Source organism: Suncus etruscus, chromosome 15 (assembly GCF_024139225.1).
Source record: "Suncus etruscus isolate mSunEtr1 chromosome 15, mSunEtr1.pri.cur, whole genome shotgun sequence".
Taxonomy (NCBI): Eukaryota; Metazoa; Chordata; class Mammalia; order Eulipotyphla; family Soricidae; genus Suncus; species Suncus etruscus.
In genome coordinates this window covers 85,369,765-85,387,648 of record NC_064862.1, presented here as the reverse complement: position 1 = coordinate 85,387,648, position 17,884 = coordinate 85,369,765, and the positions used below count along the sequence as shown (strand labels likewise).

The following is a 17,884-nucleotide window of genomic DNA, read 5'->3' as shown; positions in this document are numbered from 1 at the left end:
GGGTGTGACCTCCCCCCAAAAAAAACAACCCACAGGCAGGGAGGTAGATTGACCATGGTGGCGAATGACATTGGCTTGTTATTCAGATGCAGGGACTTGTCTTGCATGTGGCCATTTGGGTTTGATCCCCAGCATCCCATATGATCCCCTAGCACCACTAGAAGTTGATCTCAAAGTCAGCCTTGATCATTCCTGAGTGTGGCCCCAAGACAAAAAAAAGAACTTGGGGTCTGCACATTGAAACTAAGATTTGGTGCTCGCTTCGGCAGCACATAGACTAAAATTGGAATGATACAGAGAAGATTAGGATGGCCCCTGCGCAAGGATGAAACTAAGATTTGTCCACTACACAGGTTGTTTTCTTTTTTGGGGGGGGAAATCACACCTGGCGGCGCTCAGGGGTCACTCCTGGCTATATGCTCAGAAATCACTCCTGGCAGGCTCGGGGGGTGAGGGGTGAGGAGACCATATGGGATGCCAGGATTCGAACTGCTGTCTTTCTGCATGCAAGGCAAACGCCTTATCTCAGTGCTATCTCTCTGGCCCCCACTATGCAGGTTTTTGTTTTGTTTTGTTTTGGTTTTGGTTTTTGGGTCACACCCGGCAGCGCTCAGGGGTTCCTCCTGGCTCTACGCTCAGAAATCGCCCCTGGCAGGCTCGGGGGACCATACAGGTTGCCGGGATTCGAACCACCGTCCTTCTGCATGCATGCATGCGCTCCATGCTTTCTCTCCGGCCCCAAAGGATTTATGGGGTTTTTATTTTGCCACTATGTAGTTTTGACATGATATATATTCAAGAGAAAATAAATAAAAAAGAGGGGAAATACATACACATATACACACACATATATTCAGGATTGTCTGTTCTGCAGCATTAACACGAGATATATTCAGGTTTGTCTGCTATGCATATTATAAAAAAAATAGGGCTTGGCTTCTCTTCTCTTCAGGGCCTCAGCGCACTTGATTGGCAAGTTCCTTGAGCTTTTATTTTTGCACCTTTTTTCCCAGGCCGCGCCGAGGCGCCCGCGTTGCCCGGGACAGTGAACGGAGCACACTTTGTGTGTGTGTGTGTGTGTGTGTGTGTGTGTGTGTGTGTGTCTGGGATGTGGGGTGTGCGGTGGGGGGGGAACTCTTCCAGGGGGGGGTGCTCAGTTAGTGGGGGCTCTCGTCGAGGCCAGCTGGGGTGGAGATGAGGAGGGCACAGCCCCCCTAGCTCTCCCAGCCCGGGGTGGGGGGGGCCCAGAGAAAAGGCCATTAATTTCCATGCAAACGTCAAAAGCAAAATGCAAAACAAAACCCAACCCAACAACAACAACAAAAACAACATTCCTCCAGCTCCAGCCGGGGGATCGGCCTCCCCCTAACCCCAAACCCCGAGAGCTGGGGCTCCCCTACAGCGGTAGGGGGCGCACTGGCTGGGGCGGCGAGGCGAACCCCGGGGCCTCCCTCCATCCAGCGCTGGGGGCCCCGGAGAGGGCGGCTGGCCGGGTGGGCGTGGCCTAGAGGGGTCGGGCCCGCATTAGCCACGCCTCCGCAGCGCCGCCAGCCAATGGCGAGCGGCCGGTCCCTTCCGAGTGCCAATCATTCCGCGCCGCCTTTTCCCGGGACCCGCGCGGGGCCCAGCTGACGGGCCGCGTTGTTTACGGCCCGAGCAGCCCCGCCGCCCGCCCGCCCGCGCGCCCCAGTGTCCCCCGCCGCTCCCCGGGACTCTGCCGAGCCGCACCACGAGCCCAGGGCCTCGAGGGGAAAGGGGAGCCCCCAAACGCGGCCTTGGCGCGGCCCGATCGCGGGGGAAAGCGATCTTTGGGGCTTTGGGGTTTGGGGGGTCTTGGGGTGGGGGGTGCAGAGCCCCACCCCGCCTCCACTCCGCTCCACTCCGCACCCCGGATCCCGGGACCCTCCTCCTCGCCCGGCGCGGGGAGGGGGCCCCCGGGGAGGTTTGCAGGGAGGAGGAGGAGGCGCCCCGCACCCCAACATACACACACACACGCACACACACACGGAGCATGCAGGGCGCGGGCCGGCGAGGCGCGCTCTGATCCGCACGGGGGGGACCCCGAGTTCCCCGCAGCCGACATGGGCGCTTGGGGAGCCCGGGGGGCGATGGTGCGGCCCCCGCCGCTGCCGCTGCTGTTGCTGTTGCTGTTGCTGACCCTGGGCACCGCGGGCCACCTGTACCCCGGAGAGGGTGAGTGAGTTGGGGGGCCCCGAGTGGGCGGGGAGCAGCGCGCTGGGCAAGGGGGGACCCTCTGCGCACATGGAACCCCCCATCCAGATCTCCCATAGTTGGGGGGCTGAGGGTCCGGCCCACCTACTCGCTCCGGACAGGCACCCCGCATCTCTCTCTCTCTCTTGTGTTGCCCGGGCTAGGGGTGGGTTTTTTGGGGGCCCCCAGTCTCTGACCTTGGCCTTTGCTCGCGGCGGTGCGCCCCGCGTGCTGCTGGCCCCGGCCCGCTGGGAGAACCTTGCCCCAGTGCCCGCCCTGCCCTGCCGCCGCCGCCACCAGGGCCCCCCCAACTCCACCCCATGCCCTGAGCACCTCGGACCCCAGTTTGGACCCCTGGGAATCTCTGTTGGACGCTCACAGTATGGGGGAGCGCCTGGGAGAGAATTGGGGTCACTGGGTCTGAGTGGAGCACGCGGTGGGCGCCGGAGACTAGAGCGGGACAGGGTGGGTGCAGTTGTTTGTTTGGGGGTTCTGTTGGTTGTTGGCATTGGTTGGTTGTTGTTAGCGGCTACGTTGTTGTTTGTTGTTGTTGTAGTCTGTCGGTTGTAGTTCTTGGTTGTGGCGGTTGTTGTTGGTTATGTTTTTTTTTTGGGTGTTGGTAGTGGTCGTTGGTGGTTCTTGGAAATTGCTAGTTGGTTGTTGTCGTTTGGGGTTGTTCTTACTTGGTTGTTGGGAATAGTTCTTGGTGGCTGTTGTTGGGAGTTCTTGGTTGGTGGTGATGGGTTATTGTCGGTGGGGGAAACTCTAAGGGGGAGCTGGAACTGAATTGTAGGGCTCCCCCCTGAGCTGTCTGCTTCCTTCTTCCTGGAGTTCCACTCCTGTGGTGACCCTGGGGACGTGAGACCCCTGGGTGACACTGTTGGGGTGTTCTTCCAGGTGTCCAAAGGGCAACTCTGAGTGGCCGGCCAGGGGGTGCAGATCCTGGGCTTAGCACATGCTGGTTGTCACCCTCAGTGACTCTGAACATTCTGGGCGGCCACAGCATCTTCCTCTGAACCCCGCAGCAATGTGTGTGTGTGTGTGTGTGTGTGTGTGTGTGTGTGTGTGTGTCTGTCTGTCTGTCTGTCTGTCTGCGTGTGCCCGAGCACTCACTTGCAGGGACGGACCTGGAGTTCCAAGATAGCAGTTCACCCATTTCTTGGTGGAATAAACTGAGGAGTAAAGAGAGGGACAAAACTTATCCTCCTCCAGTGGGTGGGGAGAAGACTTGAGACCCTCACCCCGAATTCTTGCTCAGTCCTCCCACTCTTGCTGTCTCCAGAATCCCCTCCTTCAGCACCTCCAATTCTGCTTTGCACAAAGGGTTTTATTTTTGTGGGGAAGGGGCCACATCTGGTGACGCTCAGTGATAACTCCTGGCTCTGCATTCAATGCTCAGAGATTCTAGGGGATGCCGAGGAAGGAAGCTGAGTTGGTTATGTGCAAGACAAGTATCCTCCCCACTGTGCTATGGCTCCAGCCCCACAAGGACCCTTTTTTTTTTTTTTTTTTTTTTTTGGTTTTTGGGCCACACCCGTTTGACACTCAGGGGTTACTCCTGGCTATGTGCTCAGAAATCGCCCCTGGCTTGGGGGGACCATATGGGACGCCGGGGGATCGAACCGCGGTCCTTCCTTGGCTAGCGCTTGCAAGGCAGACACCTTACCTCCAGCGCCACCTACCCGGCCCCACAAGGACCCTTTTTATCTGTCAATCTCTTGATACTGCCAGAGAGACCCCAGCCCCTTCTAGCATCTTCCATGGGCATCATAGCAGGTCTTCTCGGTTGTAAGAAAAAAGACAGGAGAATCCGTTTTTGGGTGAGGATGGTGCTAGGGGGAACCATATGGTGTGGGACCCCAGAAATCCCAGGGACACTTTATGCCAAACACATGCTCCAGCCTGTTGCTATTTCTCTCTGGCCCATCAAGGAGTCATTTACCAGTGTTTGGGGGAGCTGGTCCCCCCACCTCTAGAGCTTCAGACTCTCTCCATATGTTTTGACTTCTTCAGTCTGTCCATAAAAGGACTGGCCGTCCTAAGAAGGGGTCCGAGCAGGGAAAGGAAAGAGTGCTCCCAATTTCCCTCCTGGGGACCGAGAAAACTCACAGCCACATGTTGACAGACTGAGTATGTGGGTCCCACTATGTGGAACCCAATGTCTGCAGCCCTCCCCCCTGACCCCACAGTGTCTAGTATGCATTAGACAGTTGGTTTTCTTTCTTTTTCCTTTTTTTTTTTTTTTTTTGTTTTGTTTTGTTTTGTTTTGTTTTGTTTTGGGGGGTCACACCTGGCTGGGCTCAGAGTACTCAGGGAGCACACCTGACAGTTGGTGAGGCTCAGAGGGTGCTGTGAGGGGCTGGGTTTCTTAAAATTAGGTCACTTGCAATATCAGACAAGTGCCTTCCCCACTTTACCACTCCAGCGCTGGTTTGGGGTTTCTGAAGAAACGCCATTAGGAACATTAGACCTTGGCCAAGCTCTTTGCATGAGTGTGTGATGCGGTGTATGTATGGTGTGGTATGGTGTGTGTATGTGTGTGTGTGTGTGTGTGTGTGTGTGAGAGAGAGAGAGAGAGAGAGAGAGAGAGAGAGATATGTTGGTCACTGCTTGTCGTTGTGTGTGCTTGGCTTCCTGGGGTCTTTTACCAGTTGCTTCCTTGTCTCCGGCTGGCACCAGCTTAAGTTTCTCTCACGGTGCTTTTTTCCAGAGTTTAGAAGCAGTTGTATTCCTGGCCCTCATAGGTGTTGTCCTTGGTCGTCCCACTGGTACTTCAAGAGGTTGTATCTTCTTCCTCCTCCTCCTCTTCTTCTTTCCTTCTCCTGCTTCTCTCCCTCCTCCTCCTCCTCCTTCTTTTTGTTTTTGTTTTGTTTTTGGGTCACACCCGGTGGCACTCAGGGGTTACTTCTGGCTCGGCGCTCAGAAATCGCTCCTGGCAGGCACAGGGGACCATATGAGATGCGAAGAATTGAACCCAGGTCCATCCCGGGTCAGTCGTGTGCAAGGCAAACACCCTACTGCTGTGTTATCTCTCCATCCTGTCCTCCTCCTTTTTCATCATCATAATTTATTATCATCTTTTTTCTCTCCTCCTTCACTGTCATCATAATCATCTTCTTCCTTCCTTCCTTCCTTCCTTTCTTTCTTCCTTCCTCCCTCCCTCCCTCCCTCTCTCCCTTCCTTCCTTCCTTTTTCTTTTCTTTCCCACACCCAGGGGAGAGAAAGGAAGAAGTACATGTCTGAGAGAGAACGTGCGTATCTCCAGAGTGGAAATAAGCAAGTGAGATACATGTTCAAGAGAGAGCCTGGACCCACAGAGGAAAGCAAGGCTATTCTTTTTTTTTTTTTTTTTTTTTTTAAGGGGGAGGTCACCTGACCCTGCAATCCAGTAGGAAGGTGACCTGGGATTAGAGTCTTTGATAATCTGCCTTCCTGGTGTTGTGTTTTGTTTATTTATTTTGGTGGGATTGGGCCACATCCAGCAGTGCTCAGGTCATACTCATGGCTTTGTGCTCAGGGGTCACTACTCGCAGGGTACAGTATTGGGGTTGGAACTGGGGCTGATGGTAGGCAAGTTAAGTGTCTTAACCTACCCCCATACTACTTCTCTGGCCCACAGTATTGCTTTTTTTTTTTTTTTTTTTTTGGTTTTTGGGTCACACCCGGCAGTGCTCAGGGGTTACTCCTGGCTGTCTGCTCAGAAATAGCTCCTGGCAGGCACGGGGGACCATATGGGACACCGGGATTTGAACCAACCACCTTTGGTCCTGTATCGGCTGCTTGCAAGGCAAACGCCGATGTGCTATCTCTCCGGGCCCAGTATTGCCTTTTTTGTTTTGTTTTGTTTTGGGGTCATGCCCAGTTCTGCTCAGGGATAACTCCTGTTAGGCTCGGGGGTCCCTATGGGGTGTTGGGGATCGAACCTGACCAGTTGTGTGCAAGTGTCCTCTTTGCTGTACTCTTGCTCCAGCCCTGGGTTGTTTTTGTTTAGGGTCACACTTGTTAGCACTAGGGAAACTCTTCCTGGCTTTGTGTCCCGGGGTCACTCCTGACTTTGGGATCTTACAGTGTTGAGGATTAACCTTAGGTTCTTGCATACAAAATCAGTGATCAGGGAGCTCATGCTAGTACAATGGGGAGGGTGCTTACCATGCACATGGCTAATACAGATTCCATCCCCTTCACGTCCTAGGGTCCCCTCAAATCTTGCCACGAGTGATTCCTGAGAGCAGAGCCAGGAGTCAACCCTGAGCTCTGCTGGGTATGGCCCTCTCAAAAAACAAATGAAAGTTAAATTAATGAAAGCCTTCCACAGAACTTTGGGGAATGGGAGATGCCAGAGGCTGGGCTTCCCAGATTGCCCCTACCCTTCAGACTCCTAGAGCTTTTACTAAAAAAAATTTTATTGTGGGGGGAACCATACCCAATGGTGCTCAGGGCTTCTTCCTAGCTCAGTGGCCAGGAGTACTTAGGAACCTATTCAGTGCCAGGGATTGAACCTGGTCAGCTCCATGCAAGGCAAGTGCCTTAGCCCTCTGTACTATCTCTCTAGCCCCCAAGCTTACTTTTTTCAGGGAGGTGTTTTGGGCTACAACAGGCAATGTTTAGGGGTTACTCATGGCTCTGCACTCAGGAATCACTCCTGACAGTGTCCGGAAGACCATATGAGATGCCAAGTATCGAACCCGGGTCAGCTTCATGCAAGGCAAGCACCTTCCCCACTGTGCTATCTCTCAGGCCCTGGCCTCTGAGCCTCCTTTTTAGCTTTATATTGTGGCAGACCAAATCCTTCATCTCTCCATGGTGGCCATTCACCCCGGCTTTTGTAAATAAAGTTTTATTGGCACTCAGACCTGTGATATGTTTGGGGACCGATCAGGCAGAGTGGAGTAGCTGCCTGGCCTTTGCCTGCGTGGCCTGAAAAAAAAATATTGACACATTGGCCCTAGAACAAACTTGCGAGGATCATGAAAGTCCAGTCCCAGAGCCTGTGTGATCACTTGTCTCATGAATGAATCAAATGAAATGAAATGTGCAAAGACACTTCCTGAACTGCAGATGTGGTTTTTCTGGTGGCGAGAAAATTCTGGAGCTGTTGCCTCATTTACTGTGTGTGTGTGTGTGTGTGTGTGTGTTTCCCCCACAAGAGCCATTTGGGCATTGAGTGAAGGTCGAAGCCTTTAGTTATATGTCCCTGGGACCCCACAGTGAGAGAGATATCTGCAATGAAAGTTTCTCTCAGGGGGGCCCAAGGCATAGGACAGCGGGGTTCAATTCCATAGGCTTTCTGTTTTTTTTTTTTTTGGGTTTTTGGGTTTTTGGGTCACACCCGGCGGTGCTCAGGGGTTACTCCTGGCTGTCTGCTCAGAAATAGCTCCTGGCAGGCACGGGGGACCATATGGGACACCGGGATTCGAACCAACCACCTTTGGTCCTGGATCGGCTGCTTGCAAGGCAAACGCCGCTGATCTCTCCGGGCCCTCCATAGGCTTTCTGGAGCACCACCAGGAATGATCCCTGAGTGCAGAACCAGGAGTAAGCCCTGGGCATCGACTGGTGGCGGGTGTAGCCCCCCTAAGCCATCCCCCCCCAAATTAAATTTCCATGTGCAAGGCAAGTGCCCTCCCCGCTGTACTAGCACATGGCTCCCTGATCACCGATTTTGTATGCAAGAACCTTAGGTTTGATCCTCAATACTGAAAGGTCCCCAAAGCCAGAAAGCATCAGAGATTGGTGGTTTTGGGGTGTAGCCACTTTGAATATCAGTACTCTAAACTTAATCACTTTTTTGCTTGTTTGTCTTGGGGACTTTTTTTTTGTTTTTGTTTTTTGGTTTTTGGGGCCACACCTGGTGGTGCTCAGTGGTTATTCCTGGCTCTGCACTTAGAAATCGCTCCTGGCAGGCTCAGGGGACCATATGGGAATCTGGGAATCAAACCCTGGTTCATTCCGGGTTGGCCCTGTGCAAGACAAATGCCCTACCGCTGTGCTATTGCTCCCACCCTCTTGGGGCCATATTTGACAATGTTAAATGGTTACTCCCGACTCTGTGCTCAGGGATCACTCCTGGAAGGTTCAGGGAACCAGAAGGGTTGCTGGGGATCAAACTCTGGTCAGCTGCATGTATGCTAGGTAAGTGCCTTGCATACTAATACTTGCTGCTATTTTATCCCTCTGGCACCCTGCCTAAATATCTTAAGATTTTTATTTTGGTGGGGGTGGTCACACCCACTGGTGCTCAGAACTTATGCCTGGCTCTGTGCCCACGTGATCACTCCTATCATGGTTTGGGAGACGCTATGGGATTGAACCCCAGTCAGCTGCATGCAAGGCAAGGGCCCTCCCCTCTATACTATCTCTCTCTATTCCCCCTGCCTAAATCCCTTGAGTGGTACACGGGGCAACCATGATACACAGAGTCAACACCCCCCCCCCCAACTGAGGGATAAAAAGAACTGAGCCGAAATTTGAGTCCAGGAGATCAAGTCCAACTGAGTCAAAATCTGAAAATAAAGAAACTGAAAGCCAACATTCCCCCCCTACACCTCCACCCAAGAAATAAAATAGAATCCAGAGACTCAGAATAGATGCTCGAAAAATCTCTGCAATCCAATCCAATGCTCTTCCACAAAAACACGGATTTAGGACAACATGGCCCCTTCTCGAGAGAGAAGATGTCAAATGCATGTCAGTCTAGATTTAAGCAGAAAGCGGAGAAACTAGTGAACAGAATGAATGTATTTGATATCCCAACAGAGAAGTGACAATCTGCAGAAAAAGAACCAGATGGGGAGGCCAGAGCTATAGCAGCGAGGGGAGGGCATTTGCTTTGCTCACAGTTCACCCAGCTGTGATTCCCGGTACCCCCAGAGGTTTTCCCCAGCCCTGCCAGGAGGGATCCCTGAGCACAGAGTCAGGAGTAACCCTCTAGGTGAGGCTCAAAAAAGAATAGCAATGTGATTATTATTTTTTTTTATTTTAGGGTCACACCCAGCAATGTTCAGGGATTACTATTACTCCTGGTTCTTTTCTTCTTCTTTTTATTTTCTGGTTTTGGGCCATACCTGATGGTGCTCAGGGGTTGCTCCTGGCTTTCTGCTCAGAAATCGCTCCTGGCAGGCACGGGGGACCATATGGGATGGTGGGGATCGAACCTGGGCCTGACCAGTAGGCAAATGCTCTACTGCTGTGTTATCACTCTCGCCCCCTATTTTTCCCAGTTCTAGACTCAGTGCTCACTCCTGGGGGGGGGGGCTCAGGAGAGCTTATGGGGTGTCAGAGATTGACTCCCTGTTGGCTGCATGCAAGGCAAGTTCCCTCCCCACTGTGCTTTTTTTCTAACTTCTACATTTTTGGGGGGCACCTGGTGATGATACTCAGGGCTGACTGGGGCTCTGAGCTCAGGAATTACTCCTGGCGTTTGCTGAGGGGAATCCTGTGGGATGCCAGAGATGGGAACCCCAGGTAGCCACATGCCAGGCCAGCGCCCTCCCCACTAGGCTGTGGCTCCAGCCCCCACCTAGGATTCTCCTCCTCAGTTGCTCTCTCTGCCCCCTGGTGGGGGACAAGCTCTTTCCTTCTCCTCACTGGCTTCGGGAACCATCCAGGGAATTCACGGCCACAGGAGCCTGAGGCTAAACACTAATCGCCAGCACGCCTGGGTCTGGGCTGTGACCAGGGCTTGGAACTGTGGCGACCTAGAGGTGCTTTTGCGTCACTCTTGTATGCGACACTTGTAAGCTTAGCTGGAAGGGATCTGGGGAGCCCAGGCCCTAGTGGGTTTCAGAGGAAGACTGGTTGGCAGAATGTGTGTGTGTGTGTGTGTGTGTGTGTGTGTGTGTGTGTGTGTGTGTGTGTGTGTGTGTGTGTGTGTATGTGTTTGGTGTCCAGGTAGGATCTCAGCACCTCACCCAGGCCAAGCCATTGCTCTGCCACTGACCTCTGTCCCCTTCTCAGTCTGGGAGAGAATGAAGGCAGAGAGCCTAGAAACTTCCTGTGAGTTATTTGGGTAGGGTGCAAAATATCACCACAGTGAAGCAACCGGCACTGATCGAGCACTTTCTATGAGCACTAACTGCATACCTACTATGGATACTACTTGAGTACCTACTATGGACACTACCTGAGCACCTTTTTTGGGTGTTTCTTGAACACCTATTATGGGTGTTTAATTGAGTGTCTACTATACCAAAGAACCAGCCATATCTCTGATGGTGCTGGCTCACTCGAGTGTTCCTTTGGGAAGTCCTTGGGAGTGCTGGGCAGGCCCATTTTAGGGACTGGGGGTTCAGCTGAGCCCCAAAGGAAGGACAGGCTCATGGATAGCGAGCTGGAGGGGCTTGGAGTCTGAAAGAGGTGACCCGGGCATTGTGGGCAAAGTGTGTGTGTGTGTGTGTGTGTGTGTGTGAGTGTGTGAGCACGCATTGGTACCTGAGATGCCCTTCCCACACCCACACAAATGGTGACATAAGGTGTTAGCTGGTCATATAGAAGGGAGATGAATTGGACTCACGTTGGGCCCTTGTCATGGGCACCTACACACACACACACACACACACACACACACACACACACACACACACACCGACTTCCATTTCCTGCAGCGTTCCCCGGGGGGCCAGTTCCCTCCCCACCTTGCCTTCTGCACCTGCCACGTAATTTAATCCCCATGACCACACACACACACACACACACACACACACACACACACACACCCTTCTCTCTTGCATCATATACCACGCAAGGATTTAAAAAATTTTTTCCTGCCTTGCCAGAAACTGCCTTGCCCCCTGCCAGGAGAGTGGCCGACATGGATTGTAGTCCCAGAGCCCCACGCAGGGGAGGAATGGGAAGGAATTGATACCACAATAATGAAGGATTCTCAGAGGGGGACAGTGTTGAGCCTGGACTATCCGCTCACCCTGCTTTCCAGTTTTTTATATTTATTTGTTTTGGGGAGGAGGCACACCTAGCGATTGCTCCCCACTCTGTGCTCAGGAGTTGCTCCTGGCCACATGCAGCAATGTGGATGGAACCAGAGTGTCCTGTGGGCAGTGTCTGTTCACCTCTGGAGCACCATCTCTGCCTTCCTTCATGTCTTTCTTGTTTTAATTTGGAGAACTTAATTTTATTATTATTATTTTTTTAAAATTTTTTATTTTTGGGCCACAACTGATAGCGCTTAGGGATTACTCCTAGCTTTGCATTCAGAAATCACTGTTTGGGGGCTGGAGAGATAGCATTGAGGTAGGGCGTTAGCCTTGCATGCAGAAGGAAGGTGGTTCGAATCCCAGCATGCTATATGGTTCGCCGAGCCTGCCCGGAGCGATTTCTGAGCGTAGAGCCAGGAGTAGCCACTGAGCGCTGCTGGGTGTGACCCAAAAACCAAAAACCAAACCAAACAAAAAAAAAAAATAGAAATTACTGTTGGCAGGCTTGGGGGACCATATGGGATGTCGGGAATCAAACCTGGGTCTGGGAGCGTCCCGGGTTGTCCGTGTGCAAGGCTATGCCCTACCGCTGTGCTATCACTCCAATTCCTAGTTTAGTTTAATTTAGTTTTGTTTTATTTTTTGTTCTTTTTTTCCTTTTTCTTTTTCTTTTTTACCACACCCAGTGGTTCTTAGGAGTTATTTCTGGCTGGCTTGGGGGACCGTATGGGGATACCGGAGATTGAATCAGAGTTCATCCCGTGTCTGTGGGGGACCATATGGGATGCCGGGATTCGAACCACCGACCTTCTGCATGCAAGGCAAACGCCTTACCTCCATGCTATCTCTCCAGCCCCAGTTTGGAGAACTTTAAAAAGAACTTTTTTTTATTTGTTTGGGTACCCAGTGGTACTTAGGGATCCTCCTGGCTCTGAGCTCAAGGGTCATTCCTGGTAGTGCTTGACACAACCCTATGGGATACCAAGGATCGAACCTGGGTTGGCCATGTGCAAGGCAAAAGCTGTGCTCTGACTCCATCCCCTAAAAACAGGGGTCCTCAAACTTTTTAAACAGGGGCCAGTTCACTGTCCCTCAGACCATTGGAGGGTCTCACTATAGTAAAAACAAAACTTATGAATTAATTCTTTTTTTTCTTTTCTTTTTTTGGTTTTTGGGCCACATCCGGCGATGCTCAGGGGTTACTCCTGGCTGTCTGCTCAGAAATAGCTCCTGGCAGGCACGGGGGACCATATGGGACACCGGGATTCAAACCAACCACCTTTGGTCCTGGATCGGCTGCTTGCAAGGCAAACACCGCTGTACTATCTCTCCAGGCCCCCAAATACCTTTTTTTCCCCCTGGGGTTGGGTGCACACCTGGTGATGTTCAAGGTTGACTCTTGGCTCTGTGCTCAGGAACCACTCCTGGTGGGGCTCAGGGACCCCTCCGGAGTGCCTGGGGAGGGAATCAAACCTAGGTTGGCCATATGCAAAGCCAGCAATACCTTCCCAGCTGTTCTCTTTTAATTCTTTATTTATTAAAAAACATGTATGTATGTATGTATGTATGTATGTATGTATGTATGTATGTATGCATGTATGTATGTATGTATGTTTTTGGTTCACACCCAATAGAGCTCAGGGGTTTCTCTTGACTCTGCTCAGAAATCTCTTCTGACAGACTCAGGAGACCGTATGGGATGCTGGGAATCAAACCCGGGTCCAGGGTCCGTCCTGGGTCAGCCACATGCAAGGCAAATGCCCTACCACTGTGCTACTGATCTGGCCTCTCTCCTAATTCTTTTTATGTTAGTTTGTGCCACACCAGCTAGATTGTGCTCAGGTGCTGACTCCTGGCTCTGCATTCAGGAATCACTTTTGGCGGTGCTCAGGGGACCTATGAGACAACCTGGGTTGGCTGCGTGCAAGGCAAGGGAAGCAAGTACTCCTCCCCACTGTGCTGTCCCTTTGGGTTGTCCCTGGTGAATGGATATGCTCAGAGGTTCCATTTGTGTCTCCTTCCACCTCCCTGCAGTCTGTCCCAGCATGGATATCAGGAACAGTCTGGCCCGGCTGCAGGACCTCGCCAACTGCTCGGTCATCGAGGGTCACCTCCAGATCTTGCTGATGTTCAAGACCCGGCCCGAGGACTTCCGGGACCTCAGTTTCCCCAAGCTGGTCATGATTACCGACTACCTGCTACTTTTTCGGGTGTACGGGCTGGAGAGCCTCCGGGATCTATTCCCCAACCTCACGGTCATCCGGGGCTCCCGGCTCTTCTTCAACTATGCGCTGGTGGTATTTGAGATGGTACACCTCAAGGAGTTGGGCCTGTACAGCCTCATGAACATTACACGCGGCTCTGTCCGCATTGAGAAGAACAACGAACTCTGCTACCTGGTCACCATCGACTGGTCGCGAATCCTGGACTCTGTGGAGGACAATTACATTGTGCTGAACAAGGATGACAATGAAGAGTGTGGGGACATTTGTCCTGGCACCGCCAAGGGCAAGAACAGCTGTCCGGCCACGGTCATCAATGGACAATTTGTGGAGCGCTGTTGGACACACAATCACTGCCAGAAAGGTGAGTCTTTCTGGTTCCTGCTTGGTGCTGAAATTCAGTGAAAGAGAGACAGATAGACAGAGACAGACAGATATTCATTTTTCCATTTTTTTTCCTGTTTTTTGTTTTTTTTTGTTTTTTGACATTGGCAGGGTGAATGCTTTTCCAGGCAGATTTCTCCATAGGTGCCGGGGAAAGTTGCCATTGATAAAAAAAAATAAGGGGCCTTGTTTCAATAAAACTTTATTTATAAAAGCCAAGTGGGGGGCTGTGTTTTGATCACTTCCTGGCTTAGACCATGGAATGGTCCTCTCATGGTGTGAGACTGTGAACTTTGTGGTTCAGAACAACAACTTTATTGTCTTATCTGATTGTTGGAGCGAGATTGGTTGTGGTTGTGTTTGGACACAGAACCATGCAGCAAGTGTTGCCAGAAGCTGTTTACTGGGGCTCCTTCCTCCCTTCGCTTCTGGGTGTCTTAATTGATTCAACTTTCTCCACTGTGGACTATTGATTTATTTTAGAGATCTGTATGTTTGGGATTTGGGATTATACCTGGTGATGCTCAGGGCTGACTCCTGGCCTTGCACTCAGAAATCACTCCTGCCGGTGCTCAGGGGGATCCTATGAGATGCTGGGGACTGAACCAGGGTTGGCCGCATGCAAGGCCTTCCATGCTGTGCTATCACTCTGGGCCTCTGTAGGATATTTGAATATTAATGTTGTGTTGTTGGTCTTTTTGGATTTAGTAACTGCTCCAACTATGCCTGGAGGTTCCCTTGTTGTGGTCTGAGCTCCAATTCATTGAGCTGCATCCTTCACCCCAACTGTAGAAGCATTTAAAATGGTGTTTCAGGGGTCAGCTAAATAGCACAGTGGGAAGAGCATTTGCCTTGCATGCAATGTACCCAGGTTTGATACCCGACATCCCATAGGGTCCCCTGAGCACCACCAGGAGTGATTCCTGAGCAAAGAGCCAGGAGTGAGCTCTGAGGACTGCAGGGTATGTCCCAATTCTCCAAAAAAGTAAAAAAGTAGGTTTGTTTGTTTGTTTGTTTTTGGGCCACTCCCAGTGACGCTCAGGGGTTACTCAGAAATCACTCCTGGCTTGGGGGATCATATGGGACGCCATGGAATTGGACTGCTGTCCGTTCTAGGTTAGCAAGTGCAAGGCCCCAAAAGTGGGTTTTTTTTTTTTTTTTTGGTATGTTTCTTTTTGTGTTTTTCACATGGTGAGACCCAGACCCTAGACGGTGGTGGAAAAGCCCCTTTTGAGATCTGAGATGATTTCTAGATTTCACAGGAGGATGAGCCTCTCCCATACGAGCGCCCTCACTGCACCTTGGCTTCTCGAGGCCCAACTTTCCCGAATGAAGTTTCTGGGTCAGAGGGTGCTCGATTGCCCATTGCCAAACAGTTTTCTGGAACTGTTGCCAGGCCCAGCCCTCCTGAGGTGGATGAGGGAGGAAGGGCAGCCACTGGCTGGTGATGAGTACAAATTTGTTTCTTTCTGATTTTTTTTTGGGGGGGGGGCGCACACCCAGCTGTGCTCAAGGCTGACTCCTGACTCTGTGCTCAGGGATCAATCCTGCCCTTGCTCAGGGGACACTGTGAGATGCCGGGAATGGAATCTGGGTCAGCCACATACAAGGCATCTGCCCCTCAATTCTTCTTTATATATATATATATATATTATTTTTTTTGTTTGTTTTGTTTTGTTTTTGTTTTGGGGGGCCACACCCGGCGGTGCTCAGGTTATTCCTGGCTGTCTGTTCAGAAATAGTTCCCGGCAGGCACGGGGGACCATATGGGACACCGGGATTCGAACCAACCACCTTAGGTCCTGGATCGGCTGCTTGCAAGGCAAACGCCGCTGTGCTATCTCTCCGGGCCCTATATATATATATATTAATTATATATATAATATATATTATATAATATATAATATTATATATATATATATATAATATATAAATAATATATATATAATATATATAATATATATAATATATTATAATATATATAATATATATATTATAATATATATAATATATATATAATATATTATAATATATATATATTAATATATATATTAATATTTGGTGGGGGAATCATACTGGCTCACTCCTGGCTCTGCACTCAAGAATTACTCCTCCTGAGTGTAGGGAAGTGATACTATGAGATCCGAAGATTGAACCCGGGTTGGCCAAGTGCAAAGCAAGTACCCTCCCCTCCCCATTCTATGGCTCCTGCCCCCTCATCTCTGTTTTAGGGAAGATTCTAGTCTTTATTGCTGATGTCTGTTGGTCATAAGGGGTTGAATGTGAAAAACAAACAAACAAAACATACACACACAACTTCCCCTGCTTCTTGGTAAAGCGTTTTTCATCCTGATCTTGGTGTTCTGGGGACCCTTTGGGATGCCGGGGATTGAACCTGGGTCGGCCGCATGCAAGGCAAGTGCCATCCCTGCTGACCTATTGTTTGGGCCCCATTTTAGAGGGTTTTTAGAACTGAAATATCCTGTGTGTTCAGCTTCCTAGATGTGGGGGGGGGTGGAGTGGGGGCACACCATGCCTAAAAGACTCAGCTCCAGGTCCTGGGAAAAGCTCTGAGTATCTCTGGGTATCTCAGAACTGGGTTCCCCCCAACCCTGGTATCATGTGATATAGCTCATAAATCTAACACCCCCCTCTCGCCCCCAGATGAGCACCTTTCCTTTTTTAATATAATTTTATTTTAATTTTTTTGGGGGGTTTTGGGCCACACCCGGTGATGCTCAGGGGTTACTCCTGGCTATGCGCTCAGAAGTCTCTCCTGGCTTGGGGGACCATATGGGATGCCATGGGATGCCGGGGGATCGAACCGAGGTCTGTCCAATGCTAGCGCTGGCAAGGCAGGCACCTTACCTCTAGCACCACCGCCCGGCCCCTATTTTAATTTTTGGTTTGGTGTCACACCCAGCAGTGCTCAGGGGCTGATTCTGGCTATGCTCAGATGAAACCTTTTGGGGTGCTTGGGGAATTTAAACTGTAGTTCGGGCTGGAGTACTAGTGCAACAGGAAGGGTGTCTGTCTTCCACACTGCCGACCTGGGTCCAATCCCTGGCACCATATTGTGAGTCTACTAGGAGGGATTCTTTTTTGTTTGTTTGTTTGTTTGTTTTTTTTGGGCCACACCCATTTGACGCTCAGGGGTTACTCCTGGCTATGTGCTCAGAAGTCGCCCCTGGCTTGGGGGGACCATATGGGACGCCGGGGGATCGAACCGCGGTCCTTCCTTGGCTAGCGCTTGCAAGGCAGACACCTTACCTCCAGCACCACCTACCCGGCCCCTAGGAGGGATTCTTGAATGCAGCAGACCCAGGAGTAAACCCTGAGCACCTGCTGGGTGTGGTCCAACCTGTCCCCCCTCAAAACAAAACAAAATAAAACAAACACAAAGCAGACTGGAGTTGCCACTTGCAAGGCATAAAACTGGATTATTTCTTTCTGGCTGAAGGCTTCTAAACTCCAAAACTGCTCCCAAATATCCACCTTTCATGGACTGAGTGCTCACTTTTTATTTATTTATTTATTTATTTATTTATTTATTTATTTATTTATTTATTTATTTATTTATTCATTCATTCATTCATTCATTCATTCATTTATTTATGGGGCACGAAGGGGCCAGGAGTGGAGACCACTAAGAAGATGACGATGGAAGGGAGTTGGAGAATGTTGGGAGGATAGGGAAGGGAGGAGAGGAAAATGCTTGGCAGCCTGCGTTTTCAGTGCACATGGCTGAGAGAATGTCATCATCTTTATTTCTGACACTAGAGTGGTTTCTTCATTTACCTGAGGTTACACAGCTCCCAACCCACAATTGGTCTCAGATATCAGAAAAGCATATGTGTGTGTTTATTCGGGGGTGGGGGGGGGGGGGTGGATAGAGCCTTGATGGTGGTGCCCCATTCTGTAGGAAAATTGGGACTCCTCCTCCTCTTTCTCCTCCTCCTCCTCTTCTTCTTCCTCTTCTTTTCTTCTCTTCCTCCTCCTTCTCTTCTTCCATCTTCTTTTCCTTTTCTTCTTCCTCCTTTCTTCTCTCTCTCCTCTTTTTTTCTTCTTCTTTTCCTTCTCTTCTTCCTTTAACTGGCAGTGCTCAGGGCTCACTCCTGACTCTGCACTCAGGAACCA

The 17,884-nt window shown here is 50.8% G+C and overlaps 1 protein-coding gene and 1 non-coding gene across 2 annotated transcripts in view; both read left to right on the top strand.

Annotated features, from left to right (window-relative positions):
- The first annotated feature begins 253 nt into the window (after positions 1–253).
- Positions 254–360, top strand: LOC126031778 (U6 spliceosomal RNA). Its single transcript, XR_007503608.1, has one exon. It is a non-coding gene; the product is annotated as a U6 spliceosomal RNA (small nuclear RNA).
- Positions 361–1,891: 1,531 nt separating this feature from the next.
- INSR (insulin receptor) overlaps positions 1,892–17,884 on the top strand; it is a 95,015-nt gene continuing 79,022 nt past the window's right edge. Inside the window, exons 1-2 of the mRNA XM_049789402.1 lie at positions 1,892–2,193; positions 13,176–13,727. Of these exons, the coding sequence (XP_049645359.1) occupies positions 2,082–2,193; positions 13,176–13,727 (664 nt within the window). The 5' untranslated portion in view covers positions 1,892–2,081. The remainder of the gene's footprint in view (positions 2,194–13,175; positions 13,728–17,884) is intronic.